At 40.3% G+C, this 22,048-nt stretch overlaps 3 protein-coding genes across 3 annotated transcripts in view; all 3 read right to left on the reverse strand.

Annotated features, from left to right (window-relative positions):
* Positions 1-3,222, reverse strand: part of itgae (integrin subunit alpha E) — a 45,192-nt gene extending 41,970 nt beyond the window's left edge. The window contains exon 1 of the mRNA XM_031896662.1: positions 3,107-3,222. Coding sequence (XP_031752522.1) covers positions 3,107-3,149 — 43 coding nt within the window. The 5' untranslated portion in view covers positions 3,150-3,222. The remainder of the gene's footprint in view (positions 1-3,106) is intronic.
* Positions 1-22,048, reverse strand: part of ubb (ubiquitin B) — a 198,403-nt gene that overhangs the window by 81,001 nt on the left and 95,354 nt on the right. The window lies entirely within an intron of this gene.
* The window catches only part of trpv2 (transient receptor potential cation channel, subfamily V, member 2), a 40,459-nt gene continuing 36,909 nt past the window's right edge, over positions 18,499-22,048 (reverse strand). The window contains exon 18 of the mRNA XM_002938256.3: positions 18,499-21,192. Coding sequence (XP_002938302.3) covers positions 21,098-21,192 — 95 coding nt within the window. The 3' untranslated portion in view covers positions 18,499-21,097. The remainder of the gene's footprint in view (positions 21,193-22,048) is intronic.

The following is a 22,048-nucleotide window of genomic DNA, read 5'->3' on the forward strand; positions in this document are numbered from 1 at the left end:
CTAGCTTTCCTCAGCCTGCAGCTGCATTAATGTGCAAAAGGATCCTCCAATGAGAGTCCAACCTGATCTGTGTAAGCCTGGCTATACGTTCTTTGTTTCTGCATTTGAAGTTTGAAAGCATTTAGTTTGCAGTTAGTGCAATATAAAAAAGCAAAAGTGACATAATCTCTGTATATAAGGTAACAGCAAGTTGGCTGACATAGTGCTGGTGATCAGCTCATTGGTGAAATATATTAAGGCAGTGCTGTCCAACTTCTGTGGCACCGAGGGCCGGAATTTTTCCGGCCTCCGTGGTGGATTGCTGAAAATGGAAGCTATTTTTCACCACTCCCCTTTTTAAAACCACACCCACTTGAAACCACACCCAATGTATCGCATGACCATAGCCATATTAATGGTGGCACTACAGCAAAAACCTGCCATACTCTGCCTTCCCTAACCTGCCTGTGTTTGCCATACTCTGCCTTCCCTACCCTGCCTGTGTGCACCACACTCTGCCTGCCCCACCCTGCCTGTGTGTGCCATACTCTGTCTGCCCTACACTGCCTGTGTTTGCCATACTCTGCCTTCCCTACCCTGCCTGTGTGTGCCATACTCTGCCTTCCCTACCCTGCCTGTGTGTGCCATACTCTGCCTGCCCTATGCTGCCTGTGTGTGCCACACTCTGCCTGCCCCACCCTGCCTGTGTGTGCCATACTCTGCCTTCCCTACCCTGCCTGTGTGCGCCATACTCTGCCTGCCCCACCCTGCCTGTGTGTGCCATACTCTGCCTTCCCTACCTGTGTGTGCCATACTCAGCCTGCCCTACCCTGCCTGTGTGTGCCATACTCTGCCTGCCCTACCCTGTCTGTGTGTGCCATACTCTACCTGCCCTATGCCGCCTGTGTGTGCCATACTCTGCCTTCCCTACCCTGCCTGTGTGTATGGCACACACAGGCAGCATAGGGCAGGCAGAGTATGGCACACACAGGAAGCATAGGGCAGGCAGAGTATGGCACACACAGACAGGGTAGGGCAGAAAGAGTATGGCTCACACAGGCAGCATAGGGCAGGCAGAGTATGGCACACACAGGCAGCATAGGGCAGGCAGAGTATGGCACACACAGGCAGGGTAGGGCAGGCAGAGTATGGCACACACAGGCGGCATAGGGCAGGCAGAGTATGGCACACACAGGAAGCATAGGGCAGGCAGAGTATGGCACACACAGGCAGCATAGGGCTGGCAGAGTATGGCACACAGGAAGCATAGGGCAGGCAGAGTATGGCACATACAGGCAGCCTACAGTGACACAATGCTGGCACTGCTCCTACAGTCTGCACAATAACTATATATTAAAAAACTTTTTAATTGCAGTACCACCTCAGTATATGTTCTTTTTATAGTGTGCATGGTTTCTACTGTTCCTGAGGTGTGAACAGGAGAACAATATGGGTTATTACAGCCTGAGCCTGAGGTGTGAACACTGCAGGGGGTGAACAATGCAGGGATTTAAAGGTGTGAACAACACAGGGGATTACATGTTTAAACAATACAGGGGGTTTACAGCCTGAATCTGAGGGGAGAACCATGCACGGGGCCAGTTAATCTCAGTTCTGATAGATTTAAAGCTTACACAAAGGTAAATTATCAAAGCAGCCAGACAGGTGGGGGGCCACACAGAGGGGGGTCGCGGGCCACCAGTTGGACAGCACTGTATTAAGGTTTAATAGGCACCTGAATTTGCTTTATATGGCATTGCTCTTACTGGCCCTTTGATATCACAATTACACAACTGTAAGATTTAACAATATATACATATAACAGGTCATTTCAATTAATGTTTAAAGCATTTAGTAGTATTTTAGTCAAACTGCAAATGGCCCTTAGGTTTGATACTTTATATTTTTTTTAACTATTTGCTCTGCAGCTCTTCAGTTTTAATCTGCTGTGCCCACTTACACTTACCCTGGCAACCAGGGTTTGAATGGAAGTCTGGTTGATGAATAGAAGACGGCATCAATAGAAAGATAAGTAGTAATAAAAAAAAACAATAATATGGATAAAATTCAGTTTAAAGCGGTATTTCACCTTAAGGTTAATTAGTTTCAGTATGTTAAAGAATTCCCTGTTCTTAGCAACTTTTCAATTTGTGCCTCATTTTTTATAGTTGCTAGGTTAAATTAGACCTTAGCAACCAGGTAGCTTCTAAAATGCCAAACTGGAGAGCTGCTAAACAAACATTGTAATAATTAAAAAAAACACACATAAAAAAACATAAAGACCAATTGCAGTTGCCTCAGAATATCATCAGGTTAATTTAACAACCCCTTGAAATGAGGTGTATATCTGCTTCTAAACTGAGTTTTGGTTAATAAACTGCAAATAATAAAAAAATGAGGATCAATTGCAAATTGTCTCTGAATAGCACTCCAATTTCATACTTAAAGTTAATTTAAACGTGAACTACCTCTTCAAAGAAAATTCTAGATCAATGACAAATAACTTAGAATATCAATCTCTACATACATTAATAGGTCTGCCTGTTTTTTTTTCACCTAAAAAGGGATATAAATAGGGGAAGAAATAATACCTGCAGTGTGCAAATTGTGTCGCGGAAAATAACATTAATATTAAGACCACACCCACTTTTACTTGACAAAAACAAACAAAATCAAAAAGAAATGAAAAAAGAAATATCTTAGACCAAATGAGCTTTCAACTGGCCATTCTATTACATAAAAGTTAACTCAGAGATAAACCACCCCTTAAAATTGATTTTACAAACAAAGCTCTCCAACTTTTTCCAGCTTGTAAGTCAATTAGCTTTTAAACCCTGGAAGTGACCCATATACCAACTATACAAAAAGTATAGAATTTAATTTCTAAATGGGATTTTAGTGAATCAATTACTTGGGATAAGCAGGAATTCCAGTATAAAATAATGACATAAATTCTCCATGATGCAATCAAAGCATGAAAGTCTGTGCAAGATGAGTGTCAGACTGTCAGACAGTGTACAAGTGTCAGACAAAAAGGATGAAGCATATTGGTGTTGCTGCTGAAAAGGGTTTATCAGTATTACTGCTGCAATTAAATATCTATAATATAGCTGTAAAAAGTTCTTACTTATCATGAAGATAAAACCGGGAATGGAGGTGCCAGTCCTCATGCTGTGAATGAATCCAGCCTGGTAGTGAAACAGTGCTCAGACTGAGCTCTCAGTGTGTGGGTGTGTGTGGGTGTGTGTGCGTCTTCACTCCCCAGGTCTCACACTCTGCTGTCATTTCTGTCTAGTTCCACTGTTGTTCATTGTTGTTCCACTTTCAATCATCTCCATGCCACCACTTTTTATTGTATTGTATTTGTTACTTCTTACATAGCACCAAAAGTGTTCGCAATGCACATAAACATACATAAACACAAACAGGGAACAGCATCAATCAGAGAGTGAGAGTAAATATATAAATGCTATGAGTTTCTGTACACAGGTGGGATAGGATCCCTGCCCCAAAGAGCTTACATGCTATTAATAGGTGGTGTCATAAATGGAAAACCGGATACTTCACCAAGAGATATTAGATGTTACTTTGTGTGAGCCCCCTAACAAATATATATATTCAGTATAAACAGTATATACAGTGGTGTGAAAAACTATTTGCCCCCTTCCTGATTTCTTATTCTTTTGCATGTTTGTCACACTTAAATGTTTCTGCTCATCAAAAACCGTTAACTATTAGTCAAAGATAACATAATTGAACACAAAATGCAGTTTTTAAATGAAGGTTTACGTTATTAAGGGAGAAAAAAAACTCCAAATCTACATGGCCCTGTGTAAAAAAGTGATTGCCCCCCTTGTTAAAAAATAACTTAACTGTTGTGTATCACACCTGAGTTCAATTTCTGTAGTCACCCCCAGGCCTGATTACTGCCACACCTGTTTCAATCAAGAAATCACTTAAATAGGAGCTACCTGACACAGAGAAGTAGACCAAAAGCACCTCAAAAGCTAGACATCATGCCAAGATCCAAAGAAATTCAGGAACAAATGAGAACAAAAGTAATTGAGATCTATCAGTCTGGTAAAGGTTATAAAGCCATTTCTAAAGCTTTGGGACTCCAGCGAACCACAGTGAGAGCCATTATGCACAAATGGCAAAAACATGGAACAGTGGTGAACCTTCCCAGGAGTGGCCGGCCGACCAAAATTACCCCAAGAGCGCAGAGACAACTCATCCGAGAGGCCACAAAAGACCCCAGGACAACATCTAAAGAACTGCAGGCCTCACTTGCCTCAATTAAGGTCAGTGTTCATGACTCCACCATAAGAAAGAGACTGGGCAAAAACGGCCTGCATGGCAGATTTCCAAGGCGCAAACCACTTTTAAGCAAAAAGAACATTAAGGCTCGTCTCAATTTTGCTAAAAAACATCTCAATGATTGCCAAGACTTTTGGGAAAATACCTTGTGGACCGACGAGACAAAAGTTGAACTTTTTGGAAGGTGCGTGTCCCATTACATCTGGCGTAAAAGTAACACTGCATTTCAGAAAAAGAACATCATACCAACAGTAAAATATGGTGGTGGTAGTGTGATGGTCTGGGGTTGTTTTGCTGCTTCAGGACCTGGAAGGCTTGCTGTGATAGATGGAACCACGAATTCTACTGTCTACCAAAAAATCCTGAAGGAGAATGTCCGGCCATCTGGTCGTCAACTCAAGCTGAAGCAATCTTGGGTGCTGCAGCAGGACAATGACCCAAAACACACCAGCAAATCCACCCCTGAATGGCTGAAGAAAAACAAAATGAAGACTTTGGAGTGGCCTAGTCAAAGTCCTGACCTGATGTTGTGGCATGACCTTAAAAAGGCGGTTCATGCTAGAAAACCCTCAAATAAAGCTGAATTACAACAATTCTGCAAAGATGAGTGGGCCAAAATTCCTCCAGAGCGCTGTAAAAGACTCGTTGCAAGTTATCGCAAACGCTTGATTGCAGTTATTGCTGCTAAGGGTGGCCCAACCAGTTATTAGGTTCAGGGGGCAATTACTTTTTCACACAGGGCCATGTAGGTTTGGATTTTTTTTCTCCCTAAATAATAAAAACCCTCATTTAAAAACTGCATTTTGTGTTTACTTGTGTTATCTTTGACTAATAGTTAAATGTGTTTGATGATCAGAAACATTTTGTGTGACAAACATGCAAAAGAATAAGAAATCAGGAAGGGGGCAAATAGTTTTTCACACCACTGTACATACCAATTGTCACTGCACTATACAGGATTTTTTAAAAGATTATAATGGTGCACAGATGGTTTGAATAAGTCAGGTAAGTTTGTATGTTCTCTCTGCGTGGGTTTCCTCTGGGTACTTTCCCACACAAAAAACATACAGGCAGCTTAAGTGGCTTCTGACTAAGCTGACCCTAGTGTGTGAATGTGATAGGAAAATTTAGGGACAGCTCTAGAAAATCTATCTAGAAGGGCTGCACTGTTTGCAATTTAATTAAAATGCAATCAGTGCAGCCCTGCAACATGTATTTACTAGATGGGTCATTGAATTTTCAAGTTATCTGGTTACTCTAGTTTTATGTGCCACATGAGCAGCTGCTGCACAGATTCTCTGTAAAACAGAGGGCCTTTAAGTCCCAGAATCCATCACTTTGCAATGGAACAAGGTGAGGGAGGGGTCAAGTGATACTGTGAGCCTTAGGGGGTGGGGAATGGTTCCTATGAGTCACATATAGACTGTCATGGCTTCCTTCCAATCTGTCAAATCAGTTGTGTCTGATTAAAGAAAAAGTAAAAAAAAAGTATACTTATTTCTGGACATGTTCTGGATAGTGTTTGTGCACCTTGGATATGGCCAGTGGAGTGAATATATGTGTTACAAGTCTGGCATTATCATATGTTTACAATAGCCGGGCATCCGGATTGAGGGGAGGTATGGTGAGCCTGTGAGTAAGTTGAAGTTGAAATTTTTGAGCCTGATGTGGATTATGAATTTAAAGATCATACGTATAACTTGTTGTTTCATAGGGATTTAACATCCAGCCCACAATCATGTGATGAAATGGATGACACTTGCCTTACTGAGGTCACTTTGTCACACACGTCTCAGCCATGCCAATGTCTCAGTCTATGTAAGGTATTATACCCTCTGGAATGCTTGGGACCTGGGATTTTCTGGATAAGGGATCTTTCTGTAATTTGGGTCACCATACCTTAAGGGGGTTGTTCACCTTTGAGTTAACTTTCAGTATGATATAGAGAGTAATATTCTGAGACAATTTGCAGTTGGTTTTACGTTTTTATTATTTGTAGTTTGTTATATGGTTTTCTGTTCAGAAGTTCTTCAGTCTGGAGTTTCAGCAGTTATTTGGGTGTTAGGGTCCAAGTTACCTTAGCAACCAGGGAGTGGTTTGGATGAGAGACCATTATATATTTAGGAGAAGACCTATTGTTTATTAAAATAAACAATAAAAAGAAAACTGTAGCATAACAGAGCAATTGTTTTTTTGGTTGCTGGGGTCAGTGACCCCCTATCTGAAAGTTGCAAAGAGATTGAAGAAGAAGGCAAATAATTCAAAAACTATAAAAAATAAATAATAAAGACCAACTGAAAGGTTGCTAGGAATAGGACATTCTATAATGTACTAAAAGATAACTTAAAGGTGAACCACCCCTTTAAGTCTGCAAAAAATGATTTAGCATTAAAACCAAAAGGATAATTGTTACTATCAAGTACATCGTACAGATATAGGATCCGGAAACCAGTTATCCACAAAGCGTGACGATCACTTCCCATAGACTCTGTTTTATAATTCAGATTTGTTAAATTGATTTCCCTTTTCTCTGTAATAAAAAAAACAGTACCTGTACTTGATCCCAACTAAGTTATAATTACCCCTTATTGGGGGCAGAACAGCCCTATTGGGTTTATGTAATGGTTAAATGATTCCCTTTTCTCTGTAATAATAAAACAGTACCTGTACTTGATCCCAACTAAGATATAATTACCCCTTATTGGGGGCAGAACAGCCCTATTGGGTTTATTTCATGGTTAAATGATTCCCTTTTCTCTGTAATAATAAAACAGTACCTGTACTTGATCCCAACTAAGATATAATTACCCCTTATTGGGGGCAGAACAGCCCTATTGGGTTTATTTAATGGTTAAATGATTCCCTTTTCTCTGTAATAATAAAACAGTACCTGTACTTGATCCCAACTAAGATATAATTACCCCTTATTGGGGGCAGAACAGCCCTATTGGGTTTATTTAATGGTTAAATGATTCCCTTTTCTCTGTAATAATAAAACAGTACCTGTACTTGATCCCAACTAAGATATAATTACCCCTTATTGGGGGCAGAACAGCCCTATTGGGTTTATTTAATTGTTAAATGATTCCCTTTTCTCTGTAATAATAAAACAGTACCTGTACTTGATCCCAACTAAGATATAATTACCCCTTATTGGGGGCAGAACAGCCCTATTGGGTTTATTTAATTGTTAAATGATTCCCTTTTCTCTGTAATAATAAAACAGTACCTGTACTTGATCCCAACTAAGGTATAATTACCCCTTATTGGGGGCAGAACAGCCCTATTGGGTTTATTTCATGGTTAAATGATTCCCTTTTCTCTGTAATAATAAAACAGTACCTGTACTTGATCCCAACTAAGATATAATTAATCTTTATTAGTGGCAAAACAATCCTTCTGGGTTTTTTTTTTAATGTTTAAATGATTTTTAGTAGACTTAGTAGTAGTATGGAGATCCCAATTATGGGAAAACCCCCTTATCCAGAAAACTCAATTTCCCAAGCGTTCTGGATAACAGGCCCCATACCGGTACTGTTTGCTTTAAATAGACTCTGTGGGAGATGGGCTTTGCATATGTTGAAGCTTTTTCAATGATGGGTTTCCAGATAAGGGATCCCATACCTATATTACCTAAAGCAGCAATTATTTTAATATTTCACAGTGAAGGCGCTTCTAACTACTTAAAACATAAAGAGGCTTCTCTGTATGTATAACCATAAATGTAAGTTTCCCTCTTTTCACTGGATAAAATGGATGGAATGAGACACAAAAATTCTTCTTTTACAATCTTGTTTACCTTGCAGTTTATTTTCACATTTACCCCCATACAGTATCTAGTAGAATTAAGTCTAAAACAACTGGACTTTTCTGAGTTTTTCTTGAAAACGTTTCACCACTCATCCGAGTGGCTTCTTCAGTTCAAATGACAGGTAGGGAATTCCCCGGTATTTAAACTCTTGATGGTAGTAGAGTCACAGACATCCAATCACAATGGTTCCATTGAACTTGTTCAGTTAGGTGTTAGCTGAAACTGACAGGTGTAAGAAGGTATGATCCAATCACAATGGTACCAAGATTCTCATTGATGAAGGTGTTAATCCTTCAAAGTACATGACTGGAAGTGTGAACTGTTGTGAAACTGCCGAGGTAAGGATGTCAACGCGCCATTGTATGTTGGTGACAAACGGTGTCTCAGGCCCCCTCCTCTGTTCAGGGATGGTTTTTCCAGGTTGGTGCACCCGAAAGACCCAAAACCCAAGCACATGAAAAGTAATGTGGTCTATGCTGTCCAGTGTAGTGAAGAGTGCTCAGACTTATACATTGGGGAGACAAAACAACCTCTCTGTAAGAGAATGGCCCAACATAGGCGGGCAAACTCCTCAGGACAAGACTCAGCGGTCTATCTACACCTCAAAGAAAAAGGTCACTCTTTTGAGGACAGTAACGTGCATATTTTGGACCGAGAGGACAGATGGTTTGAAAGAGGTGTGAAGGAAGCCATTTATGCCAACCTGGAAAAACCATCCCTGAACAGAGGAGGGGGCCTGAGACACCGTTTGTCACCAACATACAATGGCGCGTTGACATCCTTACCCCGGCAGTTTCACTTTCACTTACTTTGAAGGATTAACACCTTCATCAATGAGAATCTTGGTACCATTGTGATTGGATCATACCTTCTTACACCTGTCTGTTTCAGCTAACACCTAACTGAACAAGTTCAATGGAACCATTGTGATTGGATGTCTGTGACTCTACTACCATCAAGAGTTTAAATACCGGGGAATTCCCTACCAGTCATTTGAACTGAAGAAGCCACTCGGATGAGTGGTGAAACGTTTTCAAGAAAAGTCCAGTTGTTTTAGACTTAATTCTACTAGATACTGTATATCATGACCTGGATGAATGAGAATCTTCATAGACATTTACCCCCATGCATTTCTAAAGGTCCCCATACACGGCCGATTCTAGCTGCCAGTATCGGTCCCTTAGACCGATTCGGCAGCTAAGGCAAGTACCCCATATAGTGTTGAACTTTTCTGGGCAGCCTCTCACTAGATAAGTGAGTTTCTGGCTTGGAAGGGAGTCGTTCATTAGTTTTTGCAAAAATTGTAGAGGAAGGAGGTGAAGGGATTTCCAGTGCATCACAATGGCCTTTTTAGCATTGTATAGCAACTGCAAATAGCATGTCCTAGAGTAAGACTGAAGGGCTCCTGTTAATCCTAGCAAACAGAGTACTGGGGTGCGAATATTTGGAATCCTGGCAATCTTTAAAGCTATGACTTTCATATATTTTTTTACCATCAAACATCAAAACAACCCACATACCCATTGACTGATTTACAACACAATATTATACAACAACATACCAATCTGCCCTGCCTGGCTTGCCACTGATATTATAATGCTATACCCTCTTACTAAGGTTACTGTTGTTTAGAGAAACAAAGGGGACAGACCGTGATGAATTATGGGTGGGGTAAGAAAGGGTGGGGCAGTGATGCATAGATGGAAGGAGGGCTGCTTATGGAGTAGATCAGGGGAAGAAAAAGGTAAGATTGGGGAAAATCAATCAGAAAATACCATGTATTAGAGTAATCACGTAAACGGGGAGACCTGCTATGCTGTCATCACTTACATAGCCAAACTGCCTGTCTCTGACATCACAGAAGGGGGCAGGGCAGACATGAGTATGTAAATGAAATATGGCAGATAGCTAAAGGAATCAGGCAGTTGGGTTTGGGGGGGGGGGAGGCAGCAGTCCCATTTAGCCAGGGCACTGGAAGGGGTAGAAGCTATTTTAGTTATCAGATGTGTGATCTCTTTTCCACAGACTGCAGACTTTTCCCCCACATTCATGTGAGCGATTGCATTTCTAGTTACTTCTAACCACATTATGCTGAAGTCATTTGCATGTGTTGTAAGATTGTTCCAGTTTTTAGTAAATCAATATAATTGGTATGTTGTTTTACTTACTATAGCTAAAAGGGAACAGTCATTTATAGACACCCCAGACTGCGAGTGCAGGAGGCAGAGGTTCCAACTAGCAAACCAACCAGCCTGTGCTCTGCTATGTCAGCACTTTTAATTGTGCATACCTATGTAAAGGAGATAGAAAGGTATAAACTAAGAAAGCTTTATCAGAAAGGTCTATGTAAATACAGCCATAAGCACTCACAGAAACGCTGCACTGAGTCCTCTATCAAAAGAAACACACAATTTCTTGTCTCCTTTTTTGTAATTATGTTCTTGGGTATCTGACTTACTCTCTCAGAAAAATCCTTCATTCTGGGGGCCAGAGTCTGCCCAGCTCTCTCCCCTCTCCTGCTCCACCCTCCCATAAGAATTCTAAGAACTCCCTCCCCACTCCCTTAGGAATGTTAGCTACCAACTGCTAGAGCTGTAGCAGGAAGCTACTTAAAATGGCAGCTGCTGTCTTAAACAAGGAGGGAGCTTCTAGGGCTCATTACTCAGGTGTGATAAAGCTTTCTGTAGAATAAATATAGTGTTCTAGGTGGCACTAATGTGACAAATCTATTGGCAGTAAAATGCCAAAATGACTTTCTTTCTCCTTTAAGATGGTAGGATTGCTTTAAGATAGTGGAAGTTATAGGGGCCTAATGGTTTAATATTTCATGGTTAGTACAACTTTCCTTTGTTTGCTATAGTTTATACAGGCACACTGGCCAGCTCCTTCTTTTAGCTCCCAGCCTTCCCAGCTACAGTCAGGTGATCCCAGCAGTGGCTAATAAGAGGGCAAGCATTTGCAGGTAAAACTCAGTCCCTGTAAAAAATGTATAATGAAGCTCCAGAATTCTTAATGAATCAGATCGGTCGGTCAGCTTAAATATGCTGCAATATATGGACAAGAAAATTAGTTTTGTTTACATGGCATTTTTGGTAGCTTTAACCCTTTTACTGCCAGCCATTTTGGTCAAAGCGGAACTTGTATTGCCAGACAGTTTTTGAACATTTTGCACTGTTTCACTTTAGGGGCCTTTCCTCGGGGGGACTTTTAGTTTACCAAGGAAAACAATATATCGTTTTTTTCAGAACAACCTAAGCTTTCAAAATATGGTTGAATTTTTGTGTAATTCCAATTCTGTAACAAGATATAGGCTTCTAAATGTCTAAAAATGCAAAAAAAATCTAATTTTCCATAAATAATCACACATACTAGAAACAAAAATTATTTTATGCACGAATATACAACTGATTTGGAAAGTCCCATGTCTCCTGAACGTGCCAATACCAAATATATATAGTTTTATGGAGATTTCTCACTTGTATAGGTCAAAAACTCCCAGCAGTACACTACCAAATTTCCAAAGCACTGCTCCAAAAAAACTGCATACTTTGGATTTCAAGGCCAAAATTCCACTAACAGAAGGTTTATCCCAGAAAATTGTACATTTTTGGAAAGAACAGATTCTGGGGAATACAGAATAGGCACTGTCTGTCTACTCCAAACTATCAAGTCGCAATGCTTTCCTAAAGTTATTGGTTTTTATCAAAATTTGTGATTTTTTTTAAAAATCGCTTCAAAGCTTCTAGTCTATAGTATCTTATCTCCTACAGGTCATAAAGTAACCAAATAAAACACCCTAAATATGAAAGTCATATATTTTTGGAAAGTACACATTCCCCCGAATCTAAAATGGGTACCCATGTCTTTCTACTCCAAAGTACCAAGCCGCACAGCTTTTCTAAAGTTAGCAATTTTGATGACATTTCCAAAAATCCCCTCAAAGCTTCCACTTTGAAGCATCTTATCTCCCACATAGCATTAGGTACCAAGATAAAACACCCTGAATTTGAACACCAGGGGTCCACTGAACAGTTTGATGCCCAATATGTATAGGTTTACCTAAGTATGTGGCATGTAGGGGCCCCAATGTGAACATACCCCCATATGAACTGTCATTTCTGTCATTTCAGCTCCTGCAAAATCAACACATTTACATTATTATATGTGGGATAAAGCTACAAAAAAGTACGCTCACCCCAGAAAGTCATATATTTTTGGAAAGTACACATTCCCCCGAATCTAAAATGGGTACCCATGTCTTTCTACTCCAAAGTACCAAGCCGCACAGCTTTTCTAAAGTTAGCAATTTTGATGACATTTCCAAAAATCCCCTCAAAGCTTCCATTTTGAAGCATCTTATCTCCCACATAGCATTAGGTACCAAGATAAAACACCCTGAATTTGAACACCAGGGGTCCACTGAACAGTTTGATGCCCAATATGTATAGGTTTACCCAAGTATGTGGCATGTAGGGGCCCGAATGTGAACATACCCCCATATATACTGTCATTTCTGTCATTTCAGCTTCTGCAAAATCAACACATTTACATCATTATATGTGGGATGAAGCTAGTAAAAAGTATGCTCACCCCAGAAAGTCATATATTTTTGGAAAGTACACATTCCCCCGAATCTAAAATGGGTACCTATGTCTTTTTACTCCAAAGTACCAAGCCGCACAGCTTTTCTAAAGTTAGCAATTTTGATGACATTTCCAAAAATCCCCTCAAAGCTTCCACTTTGAAGCATCTTATCTCCCACATAGCATTAGGTACCAAGATAAAACACCCTGAATTTGAACGCCAGGGGTCCACTGAACAGTTTGATGCCCAATATGTATAGGTTTACCTAAGTATGTGGCATGTAGGGGCCCCAATGTGAACATACCCCCATATATACTGTCATTTCTGTCATTTCAGCTCCTGCAAAATCAACACATTTACATTATTATATGTGGGATAAAGCTACAAAAAAGTACGCTCACCCCAGAAAGTCATATATTTTTGGAAAGTACACATTCCCCCGAATCTAAAATGGGTACCCATGTCTTTCTACTCCAAAGTACCAAGCCGCACAGCTTTTCTAAAGTTAGCAATTTTGATGACATTTCCAAAAATCCCCTCAAAGCTTCCACTTTGAAGCATCTTATCTCCCACATAGCATTAGGTACCAAGATAAAACACCCTGAATTTGAACACCAGGGGTCCACTGAACAGTTTGATGCCCAATATGTATAGGTTTACCCAAGTATGTGGCATGTAGGGGCCCGAATGTGAACATACCCCCATATATACTGTCATTTCTGTCATTTCAGCTCCTGCAAAATCAACACATTTACATCATTATATGTGAGATAAAGCTACAAAAAAGTACGCTCACCCCAGAAAGCCATATATTTTTGGAAAGTACACATTCCCCCGAATCTAAAATGGGTACCCATGTCTTTCTACTCCAAAGTACCAAGCCGCACAGCTTTTCTAAAGTTAGCAATTTTGATGACATTTCCAAAAATCCCCTCAAAGCTTCCATTTTGAAGCATCTTATCTCCCACATAGCATTAGGTACCAAGATAAAACACCCTGAATTTGAACGCCAGGGGTCCACTGAACAGTTTGATGCCCAATATGTATAGGTTTACCTAAGTATGTGGCATGTAGGGGCCCCAATGTGAACATACCCCCATATATACTGTCATTTCTGTCATTTCAGCTCATGCAAAATCAACACATTTACATCATTATATGTGGGATAAAGCTACAAAAAAGTACGCTCACCCCAGAAAGTCATATATTTTTGGAAAGTACACATTCCCCCGAATCTAAAATGGGTACCCATGTCTTTCTACTCCAAAGTACCAAGCCGCACAGCTTTTCTAAAGTTAGCAATTTTGATGACATTTCCAAAAATCCCCTCAAAGCTTCCACTTTGCAGCATCTTATCTCCCACATAGTGTTAGGTACCAAGATAAAACACCCTAAATTTGAACGCCAGGGGTCCACTGAACAGTTTGATGCCCAATATGTATAGGTTTACCTAAGTATGTGGCATGTAGGGGCCCCAATGGGAACATACCCCCATATGATCTATCATTTCAGCTCCTGCAAAATCAACACATTTACATCCTTTATGTGGGATAATGCTACAAAAAAAGTACATTCACCCCAGAAAGCCATATATTTTTGGAAAATACACATCCCCCCGAATCTATAATGGGTAAATATTTCTTATTGCTACAAAGTACCAAGCTGTAAAGCTTTCCTAAGTTTGCAGATTTATATGACATTTCGAAAATCGCATAAAAATGTTGAAATTTGCCGCATTTATCTCTCACAATTTCTTGATAAAGATCAGATAAAGACAAATCACCCCAAAAAGGAACACCAGAGGTCTACTGAACAGTTTGATGCCCAATATGCATAGATATACCAAAGTCTGCGGTATGTACTGAACCCAAAATGAAAATAGCGCATAAGGATTTCTCGCCTGCCAGCTCAGCTTTTGCACACAGAGCCCCCTGTCAGTGTATTATGTGCCAAAACTTCCCCTAACCATACAGTGACCCCCACAAAACCATATATTTTTGGAAAGTACACATTCTGACAAATCCAACAAGGGTAAAGAGTCCTTTCTACACCAAAGTACCAATCTGCAGAGCTTTCCTAAAGTTATTGGTTTTTATGACATTTCAGAAAATCGCCTAAAAATGTTGCAATTTGTCGCATTTATCTCACACAATTTCTTGCATACAAAGGCAAGTCACCCCAAATAGGAACACCAGAGGCCTACTGAACAGTTTGATGCCCAATATGCATAGATATACCAAAGTCTGCGGTATGTACTGAACCCTAAATGAAAATAGCGCATAAGGATTTCTCGCCTGCCAGCTCAGCTTTTGCGCACAGAGCCCCCTGTCAGTGTATTATGTGCCAAAACTTCCCCTAACTATACAGATCCCCCACAAAACCATATATTTTTGGAATGTACACATTCTGACAAATCCAACAAGGGTAAAGAGTCCTTTCTACACCAAAGTACCAATCTGCAGAGCTTTCCTAAAGTTATTGGTTTTTATGACATTTCAGAAAATCGCCTAAAAATGTTGCAATTTGTCGCATTTATCTCACACAATTTCTTGCGTACAAAGGCAAGTCACCCCAAATAGGAACACCAGAGGCCTACTGAACAGTTTGATGCCCAATATGCATAGATATACCAAAGTCTGCAGTATGTACTGAACCCTAAATGAAAATAGCGCATAAGGATTTCTCGCCTGCCAGCTCAGCTTTTGCACACAGAGCCCCCTGTCAGTGTATTATGTGCCAAAACTTCCCCTAACTATACAGAGACCCCCACAAAACCATATATTTTTGGAAAGTACACATTCTGACAAATCCAACAAAGGTAAAGAGTCCTTTCTACACCAAAGTACCAAGCCGCAAAGCTTTCCTAAAGTTATCGGTTTTTATGACATTTCAGAAAATCGCCTAAAAATGTTGCAATTTGTCGCATTTATCTCACACAATTTCTTGCGTACAAAGGCAAGTCACCCCAAATAGGAACACCAGAGGCCTACTGAACAGTTTGATGCCCAATATGCATAGATATACCAAAGTCTGCGGTATGTACTGAACCCAAAATGAAAATAGCGCATAAGGATTTCTCGCCTGCCAGCTCAGCTTTTGCACACAGAGCCCCCTGTCAGTGTATTATGTGCCAAAACTTCCCCTAACTATACAGAGACCCCCACAAAACCATATATTTTTGGAAAGTACACATTCTGACAAATCCAACAAGGGTAAAGAGTCCTTTCTACACCAAAGTACCAAGCCGCAAAGCTTTCCTAAAGTTATCGGTTTTTATGACATTTCAGAAAATCGCCTAAAAATGTTGCAATTTGCCGCATTTATCTCACACAATTTCTTGCGTACAAAGGCAAGTCACCCCAAATACGAACACCAGAGGCCTACTGAACAGTTTGATGCCCAATATGCATAGATATACCAAAGTCTGCGGTATGTACTGAACCCAAAATGAAAATAGCGCATAAGGATTTCTCGCCTGCCAGCTCAGCTTTTGCACACAGAGCCCCCTGTCAGTGTATTATGTGCAGTAACCCCCCCTAACTATACAGTGACCCCCAGAAAACCATATATTTTTGGAAAGTACACATTCTGATGAATTCAAAATAGGTAAAGTTATTTTTGTACACCAAAGTTACACCTGGCAAAGCTACGCTAAAAACAGATCAGGAACACTTATATAGGGATAAAATGTGATAAAACCACAAAAATTGTGCAAATCAGTGAAACAACAAAATAAGTTACATGACAGTGTAATTAGTGGCCAGAATATCTGATCCAATAGTTACGCTGTCAAAATAAACAGTTTTTAGGTAAAAGAAAATAAAAACAAAGTGGTAAAATGAAAAAAAAAGCAAAACAAAAAAAAAACAAAGTGTTTGTGTATACATGTGTGTACATGTGTAAAAGTTGTGTGATAGTGTGTAAGTGTGTATATGAGTGTAAATAAGTGTATAAAAGTGTGAAAAATGAAAAAAATAAAAATAAAAATAAAAAATAAAAAAATGCTAAAATGTGTGCTGTAAGTGTGTGTAAATGTATGTAAGTGTGTATAAATGTATGTAAATGTGTGTATAAGTGTGTAAAAGTGTGTAAATGCAAGAAAAAAAAACCTCCTTACCTGTTCCTGAAGACCCGATCGCTCCTTGCTCAGTTGGGCCGGCGCTGGGGGAGAGGGAGGAAGCAGGAAGCAGCAGACGCGATGCGATCGCGTCTGCTGCTTCCTGGAGGGTCCTGCGAGCGATCGGCTCGCAGGACCCTGATGACAGCCCCCCTGGCACATTGCCCAGGGGGGCTGTCATTGTTAGAAGCCCTCTGCAGCGGCGGCACATGCCGCCGCTGCAGAGGGCAGCGCTTAAACGCCAACGACGTATGAGACACGTCATTGGCGTTTAAGCCCTTTTACTGCCAGCACGTATGCCATACGTGCTTGGCAGTAAAAGAGTTAAATGTTTGATGTAGACATTGATATTCTGAGACAATTTACAGGTTTTCATTTTTTGGGGGGTTTTTCAGTTATTTAGCTTTTTGTTCAGCAGCTCTCAAGTTTGGAATTGATGCAGCTATCTGGTTGCTAGGGTCTTGTTTACCTTAGCAACCAGGCAGTGGTTTAAATGAGAAGCTGGAATATCAATAGGAGAGAGACTGAAAAGAAAGATAAGGAATAAAAAGTAACAATAAAATTGTAGCCTCAGAGAGCAGTAGTTTTAATGTAAATGTGAACCACCCCTTCAATGCACAAATGCACATTAATGTCCAATATATGTATTGGTAATGGAACCTTTTCTTATAGAAATGGGATATATCTTGACAACTTGTCAGCCAAGAGCACAGCGTGCCCCAGGGAGCATTGCACTTATGCTGGGCAGTTTTTTAGTCAGACATTGCAACACTGGTATAGACCAGTGCTGTCCAACTGGCGACCCCCCTCTGTGTGGCCCCCCACCTGTCTGGCTGCTTTGATGGCTTACCTTTGTGGAAGCTTTAAATGGTATCAGTACTGTGATTAACTGCCCCCCTGCATGGTTCACACCTCAGATTCAGGCGGTAAACCCTCTGTATTGTTTAAAAATGTAATCCCCTGTGTTGTTCACACCTTTTAATCTCTGCATTGTTCACCCCATGCAGTGTTCACACCTCAGGCTCAGACTGTAATCACCCACATTGTTCCCCTGTTCACACCTCAGGAGCAGTAGAAACCCACAAATAATCCCTGCACACTACAAAAAGAACACGTTTTTTAATATATAGTTATTGTGCAGACTGTAGGAGCAGTGCCAGCATTGTGTCACTGTATGCTGCCTGTGTGTGCCATACACACAGGCAGCATAGGGCAAGCAGAGTATGGCACACAGGCAGGGTAGAGCAGGGAGAGTATGGCACACACAGGCAGGGTAGGGCAGGCAGAGTATGGCACACACAGGCAGGGTAGGGAAGGCAGAGTATGGCACACACAGGCAGGGTAGGGCAGGCAGAGTATGGCACACACAGGCAGGGTAGGGCAGGCAGAGTATGGCACACACAGGCAGGGTAGGGCAGGCAGAGTATGTCACACACAGGCAGGGTAGGGCAGGCAGAGTATGGCACACACAGGCAGGGTAGGACAGGCAGAGTATGGCAGGTTTTTGTTGTACTACAACCATTAATATGGGTATGGTCATGTGATAACATGGGTGTGGTTTCAAGTGGGTGCGGTTTCAAGAAGGGGAGTGGTCAAAACTGACTTCCATTATCGGCTCTCCACCACGTAGGTCGGAAAAATTCCGGCCCTCTGTACCACAGAAGTTGAACAACACTGGTATAGACAAAGGTAAGCCTGAAATGGTATTATTTATTTATTTATTTATTTTTTCTTTAAGGAAACAACATAAAAACAAGAAAGAAACACACCAGTAATAGCACTTTTTCTGCTAATTCTCCTTCAGCTGGTGTCCAGATTTGGTTTTAAAAACTCTGTAGACTATACATATATGTTCTTATATATGAGACATAGTTCATGCAACAACTTTTGCTATGGTCCAGTAATAAATGAAACTATTTTTAGATCACAAAATAATGACCACCAATTGTCATACACAAAGTCTATTACAAAATATATCATTTTCGTAATTGCTCTTAAGCGAAAGAAATATCTCAACCATATGCCAATACTATTTATTGAAGTGCAAAGGACTGTACAATTAAATTGCATTTAGAAAGAGGGACCTTAAGGACTGGAAAGAAACAGAGGGCCAGGGCCAGGAAGAAGACTCGGAAGTGTTAGGCTGCAAGAGTTCATGAGAAATGTAGTCCAGGTAGCGACTGGGTAGAAGGCACAGAGGGAGATAACAGGGTTGAGTGGGGGAGATTTGGCGCCACTTTACTGTAACAGGCCCGCCCACCCACCCTTTAAAGAATTGTTAGTCACAACTATTGGGAGGGGAATAAGTGACTGGAGCTAGTCAGTAGGAGCCATGGCGGCAGTTGTGCAAGTCAGAGGCTAGGGGTGGAGGTGATTAGCCAATATTAAAAGGGTGGTTAACAAGGGATCTCCATAGGAGCAGCCTACAGCAGCTAGGGGTGTTATAATATTAACGTGTGGTAATTGTAAAGTTATATGGTTGTTAACTTATGTTTTATAAACTTGGCTGCAGGCTTTTCAACCCATGTGAAGTCTGAGTGTTAGTAGAAAGGGGATAAGAGTTTTGGGGAGAAGGGTCAAGATTGACGCTATCCATGTCAAGAAAGAAACCCTAATAGGAAGGTGGCTGTTGATATCACAGAAGACACTCAGCAAACTTTAGTGTTTTTAAACATTAGGTCAGGTTCAAATCAATGAAAAAAAAATATTTTAAGGTTTATCACATGAAAACTTATAGGAGAAATTCAATTCATGGAGATAAAACCTAATTCAGATTTTCCCATAGACTTCAATAGTTTTCATGTGATAAACATTGAGATAAGTTTTTCTCAATGAATTGCATTTGGCTCTATGGGAAAGTCTGGAACTGAATTAAGAGAAAATCAAAATTCGAATTGAATCTGGCCAATAATCTTTTTCCAGTTTGGAATGTTGCAAATAAAACACAAAGGGCCATGGTATATGGCATCAGTAAAGCTTCTCTTACATTTATATCCTAAAGTAAAACTTTGTTCCTTTTAAAAAAGTCATTTATAAAGTAAAAATATATGTCATGACAATAAAGTACAGCAATATAAAAACCTACTTTGATACAAGGCAGTTGCATTATGGCACAGATACTACAATCTATATGAGTGTTGTGCAAGCTGCAGCCCGCCCCATCTGTTTAAGAACAACAACTCTGTGCATCCCAGTAAGAGCTAATGGAAGAGGACAGTTGATGGCAGGTTGGATGTTCCTAAGCTATACACAGCTCTACACACAGTAAAATGTTATTTTACTGCCTCATTACAATGTTGTCAAATCGCCCAGTTGAGTTACTAGTCCATTCAAAGAGCAACAGTAGAGTTGACTTCCATAAAAATGGTGTTTATTACTGCTGAGTGTGAGACAGATTGCTTGATGCTGAAACCTTGTCACACTGTTCTCCTAAATACTAAGTTAACAGGAACAAGTAGCAACAGTATCCCAGATGGGGATACACTTGTACCCAACACTTTCTTTTGTATGTAACATGGCTAGATGCCTTTGTTCATCCAGATTAATATACAAAAGGATATTTGCTTGATACGCATCCCAAACAAATCTGATATATTCATTTGCTCCTCAGGCACAAACTTATTTGATAGGATTTCCAGCCCAGCTGGACCAGTATGTGACCCACTCCTGATCAGCTATTGATTATAGAGGACTGCATAATATATGGTCCCATACACTGCCCAGAGGGCTGCAGACTCTGTTATGAGTAATTAAGCCAGAAGCCAATATGTGCCCTACCTGCACTTGTAGGCAAATATTATACTAGGCAGTTAGAGAAGTCACCCAGATGGAGGCTTGTTGCTCCTTATGGATCATGACATGGTCATTTGTGTATGCCACTAGAATAATTTTTGCACACAATTTACTGCAGCTTTAAAGATGCAGCCAACAGTTTGCCATCATAGATTACTGCCACTGACTCCTAGCCATGTATTTATCAGTGGAAGACCACATATAGTAAGTACAGGGCTACCATTCACATGGCAGTGCTGCATTCTGCACTTTGCAGCAGATTTTGAGAGATGAAACAGAGGTTGACAATATATCAGTCTAGTATTTTCAATACATTTTCTTCCCTTATCAGCACTGAAGCTTCCAGATGAAAGTCTTGGAATAACTAAATGAGAAATGTCCTAGTTCCCTAAACCTATGGGAATCAATGTCTCATGTCCTGGGTAGGCAGTAGAGAGTAGAGAAGAGAATCCTTTGACAGCATATTCCTTGGATCAGGCCATTGTCAGTGCTGGCTTCTACACCGCTGGGCTGCTTGTAGACACAGTATTGAGGGGCATTTCTTCCTCTTCCTTTGATTTTTCCCGAGCTTTGGCAACCAGCTGAGTCCATCCTAAAAATAGTACAAAAGGATAAAATACTACATTTTAAGACTAAATAAACCATATGGATGCCAAAATCTATGAGGTGGTGTGGCCAGCGGTACCACACTGTGGAACTGCAAAATCTGGACAGTAATCTAATATGGGACCATAGTCTTCATGGGTTTTGTACAGCAAATCCACTTGACACAGGTACACAATTTAGTTTTTTCCATATTATATATATATATATATATATATATATATAATCCAAGCAAAGGTAGCACACCATGCGAAGGGGGTTGAAACCTGGGTGCCTGTGCAAAAAGGTAAAGTACAGCTGCAAAAAATGACGGCACTCACAGGAATTTACACAATCAAATCACAAAAAGTCACTAATAGAGAAAAAAAGGATTTCCTTACAAGGTTTTTATTAATCCAACGTTTCAGTTCCTTCCTGGTCTCCCTGACGAAAGTTCCAGGAAGGAACTGAAATGTTGGATTAATAAAAAGGAAATCCTTTTTTTCTCTATTAGTGACTTTTTATGATTTGTGGAAATTCCTGTGACTGCCGTCATATATATATATATATATAAATGTACATTAACTAAACATTGTGAGAGCATTACAAGAACATGTAGGTATACTGCAGCTGTAACATTATACCTTGCCATGCTCAGCACAACATATTTGTATGGTTCATGACACCAATAATCTCAAAATGGTATTACCCCTTATTGAAAAATATAACTAGCTTCTCAAATGGATGGATGTTGTAGCTGTTAAGGCTGAATAGAGGAGTCAGACATGATGTTTTGTTTAAGAGTTAACCAGGTCAAATCATATTTCATATCATATTTTTCTTCAGATTCAGGGAACCTATTTTTA

This window comes from Xenopus tropicalis, chromosome 2 (assembly GCF_000004195.4).
Source record: "Xenopus tropicalis strain Nigerian chromosome 2, UCB_Xtro_10.0, whole genome shotgun sequence".
NCBI classification, from domain to species: domain Eukaryota; kingdom Metazoa; phylum Chordata; class Amphibia; order Anura; family Pipidae; genus Xenopus; species Xenopus tropicalis.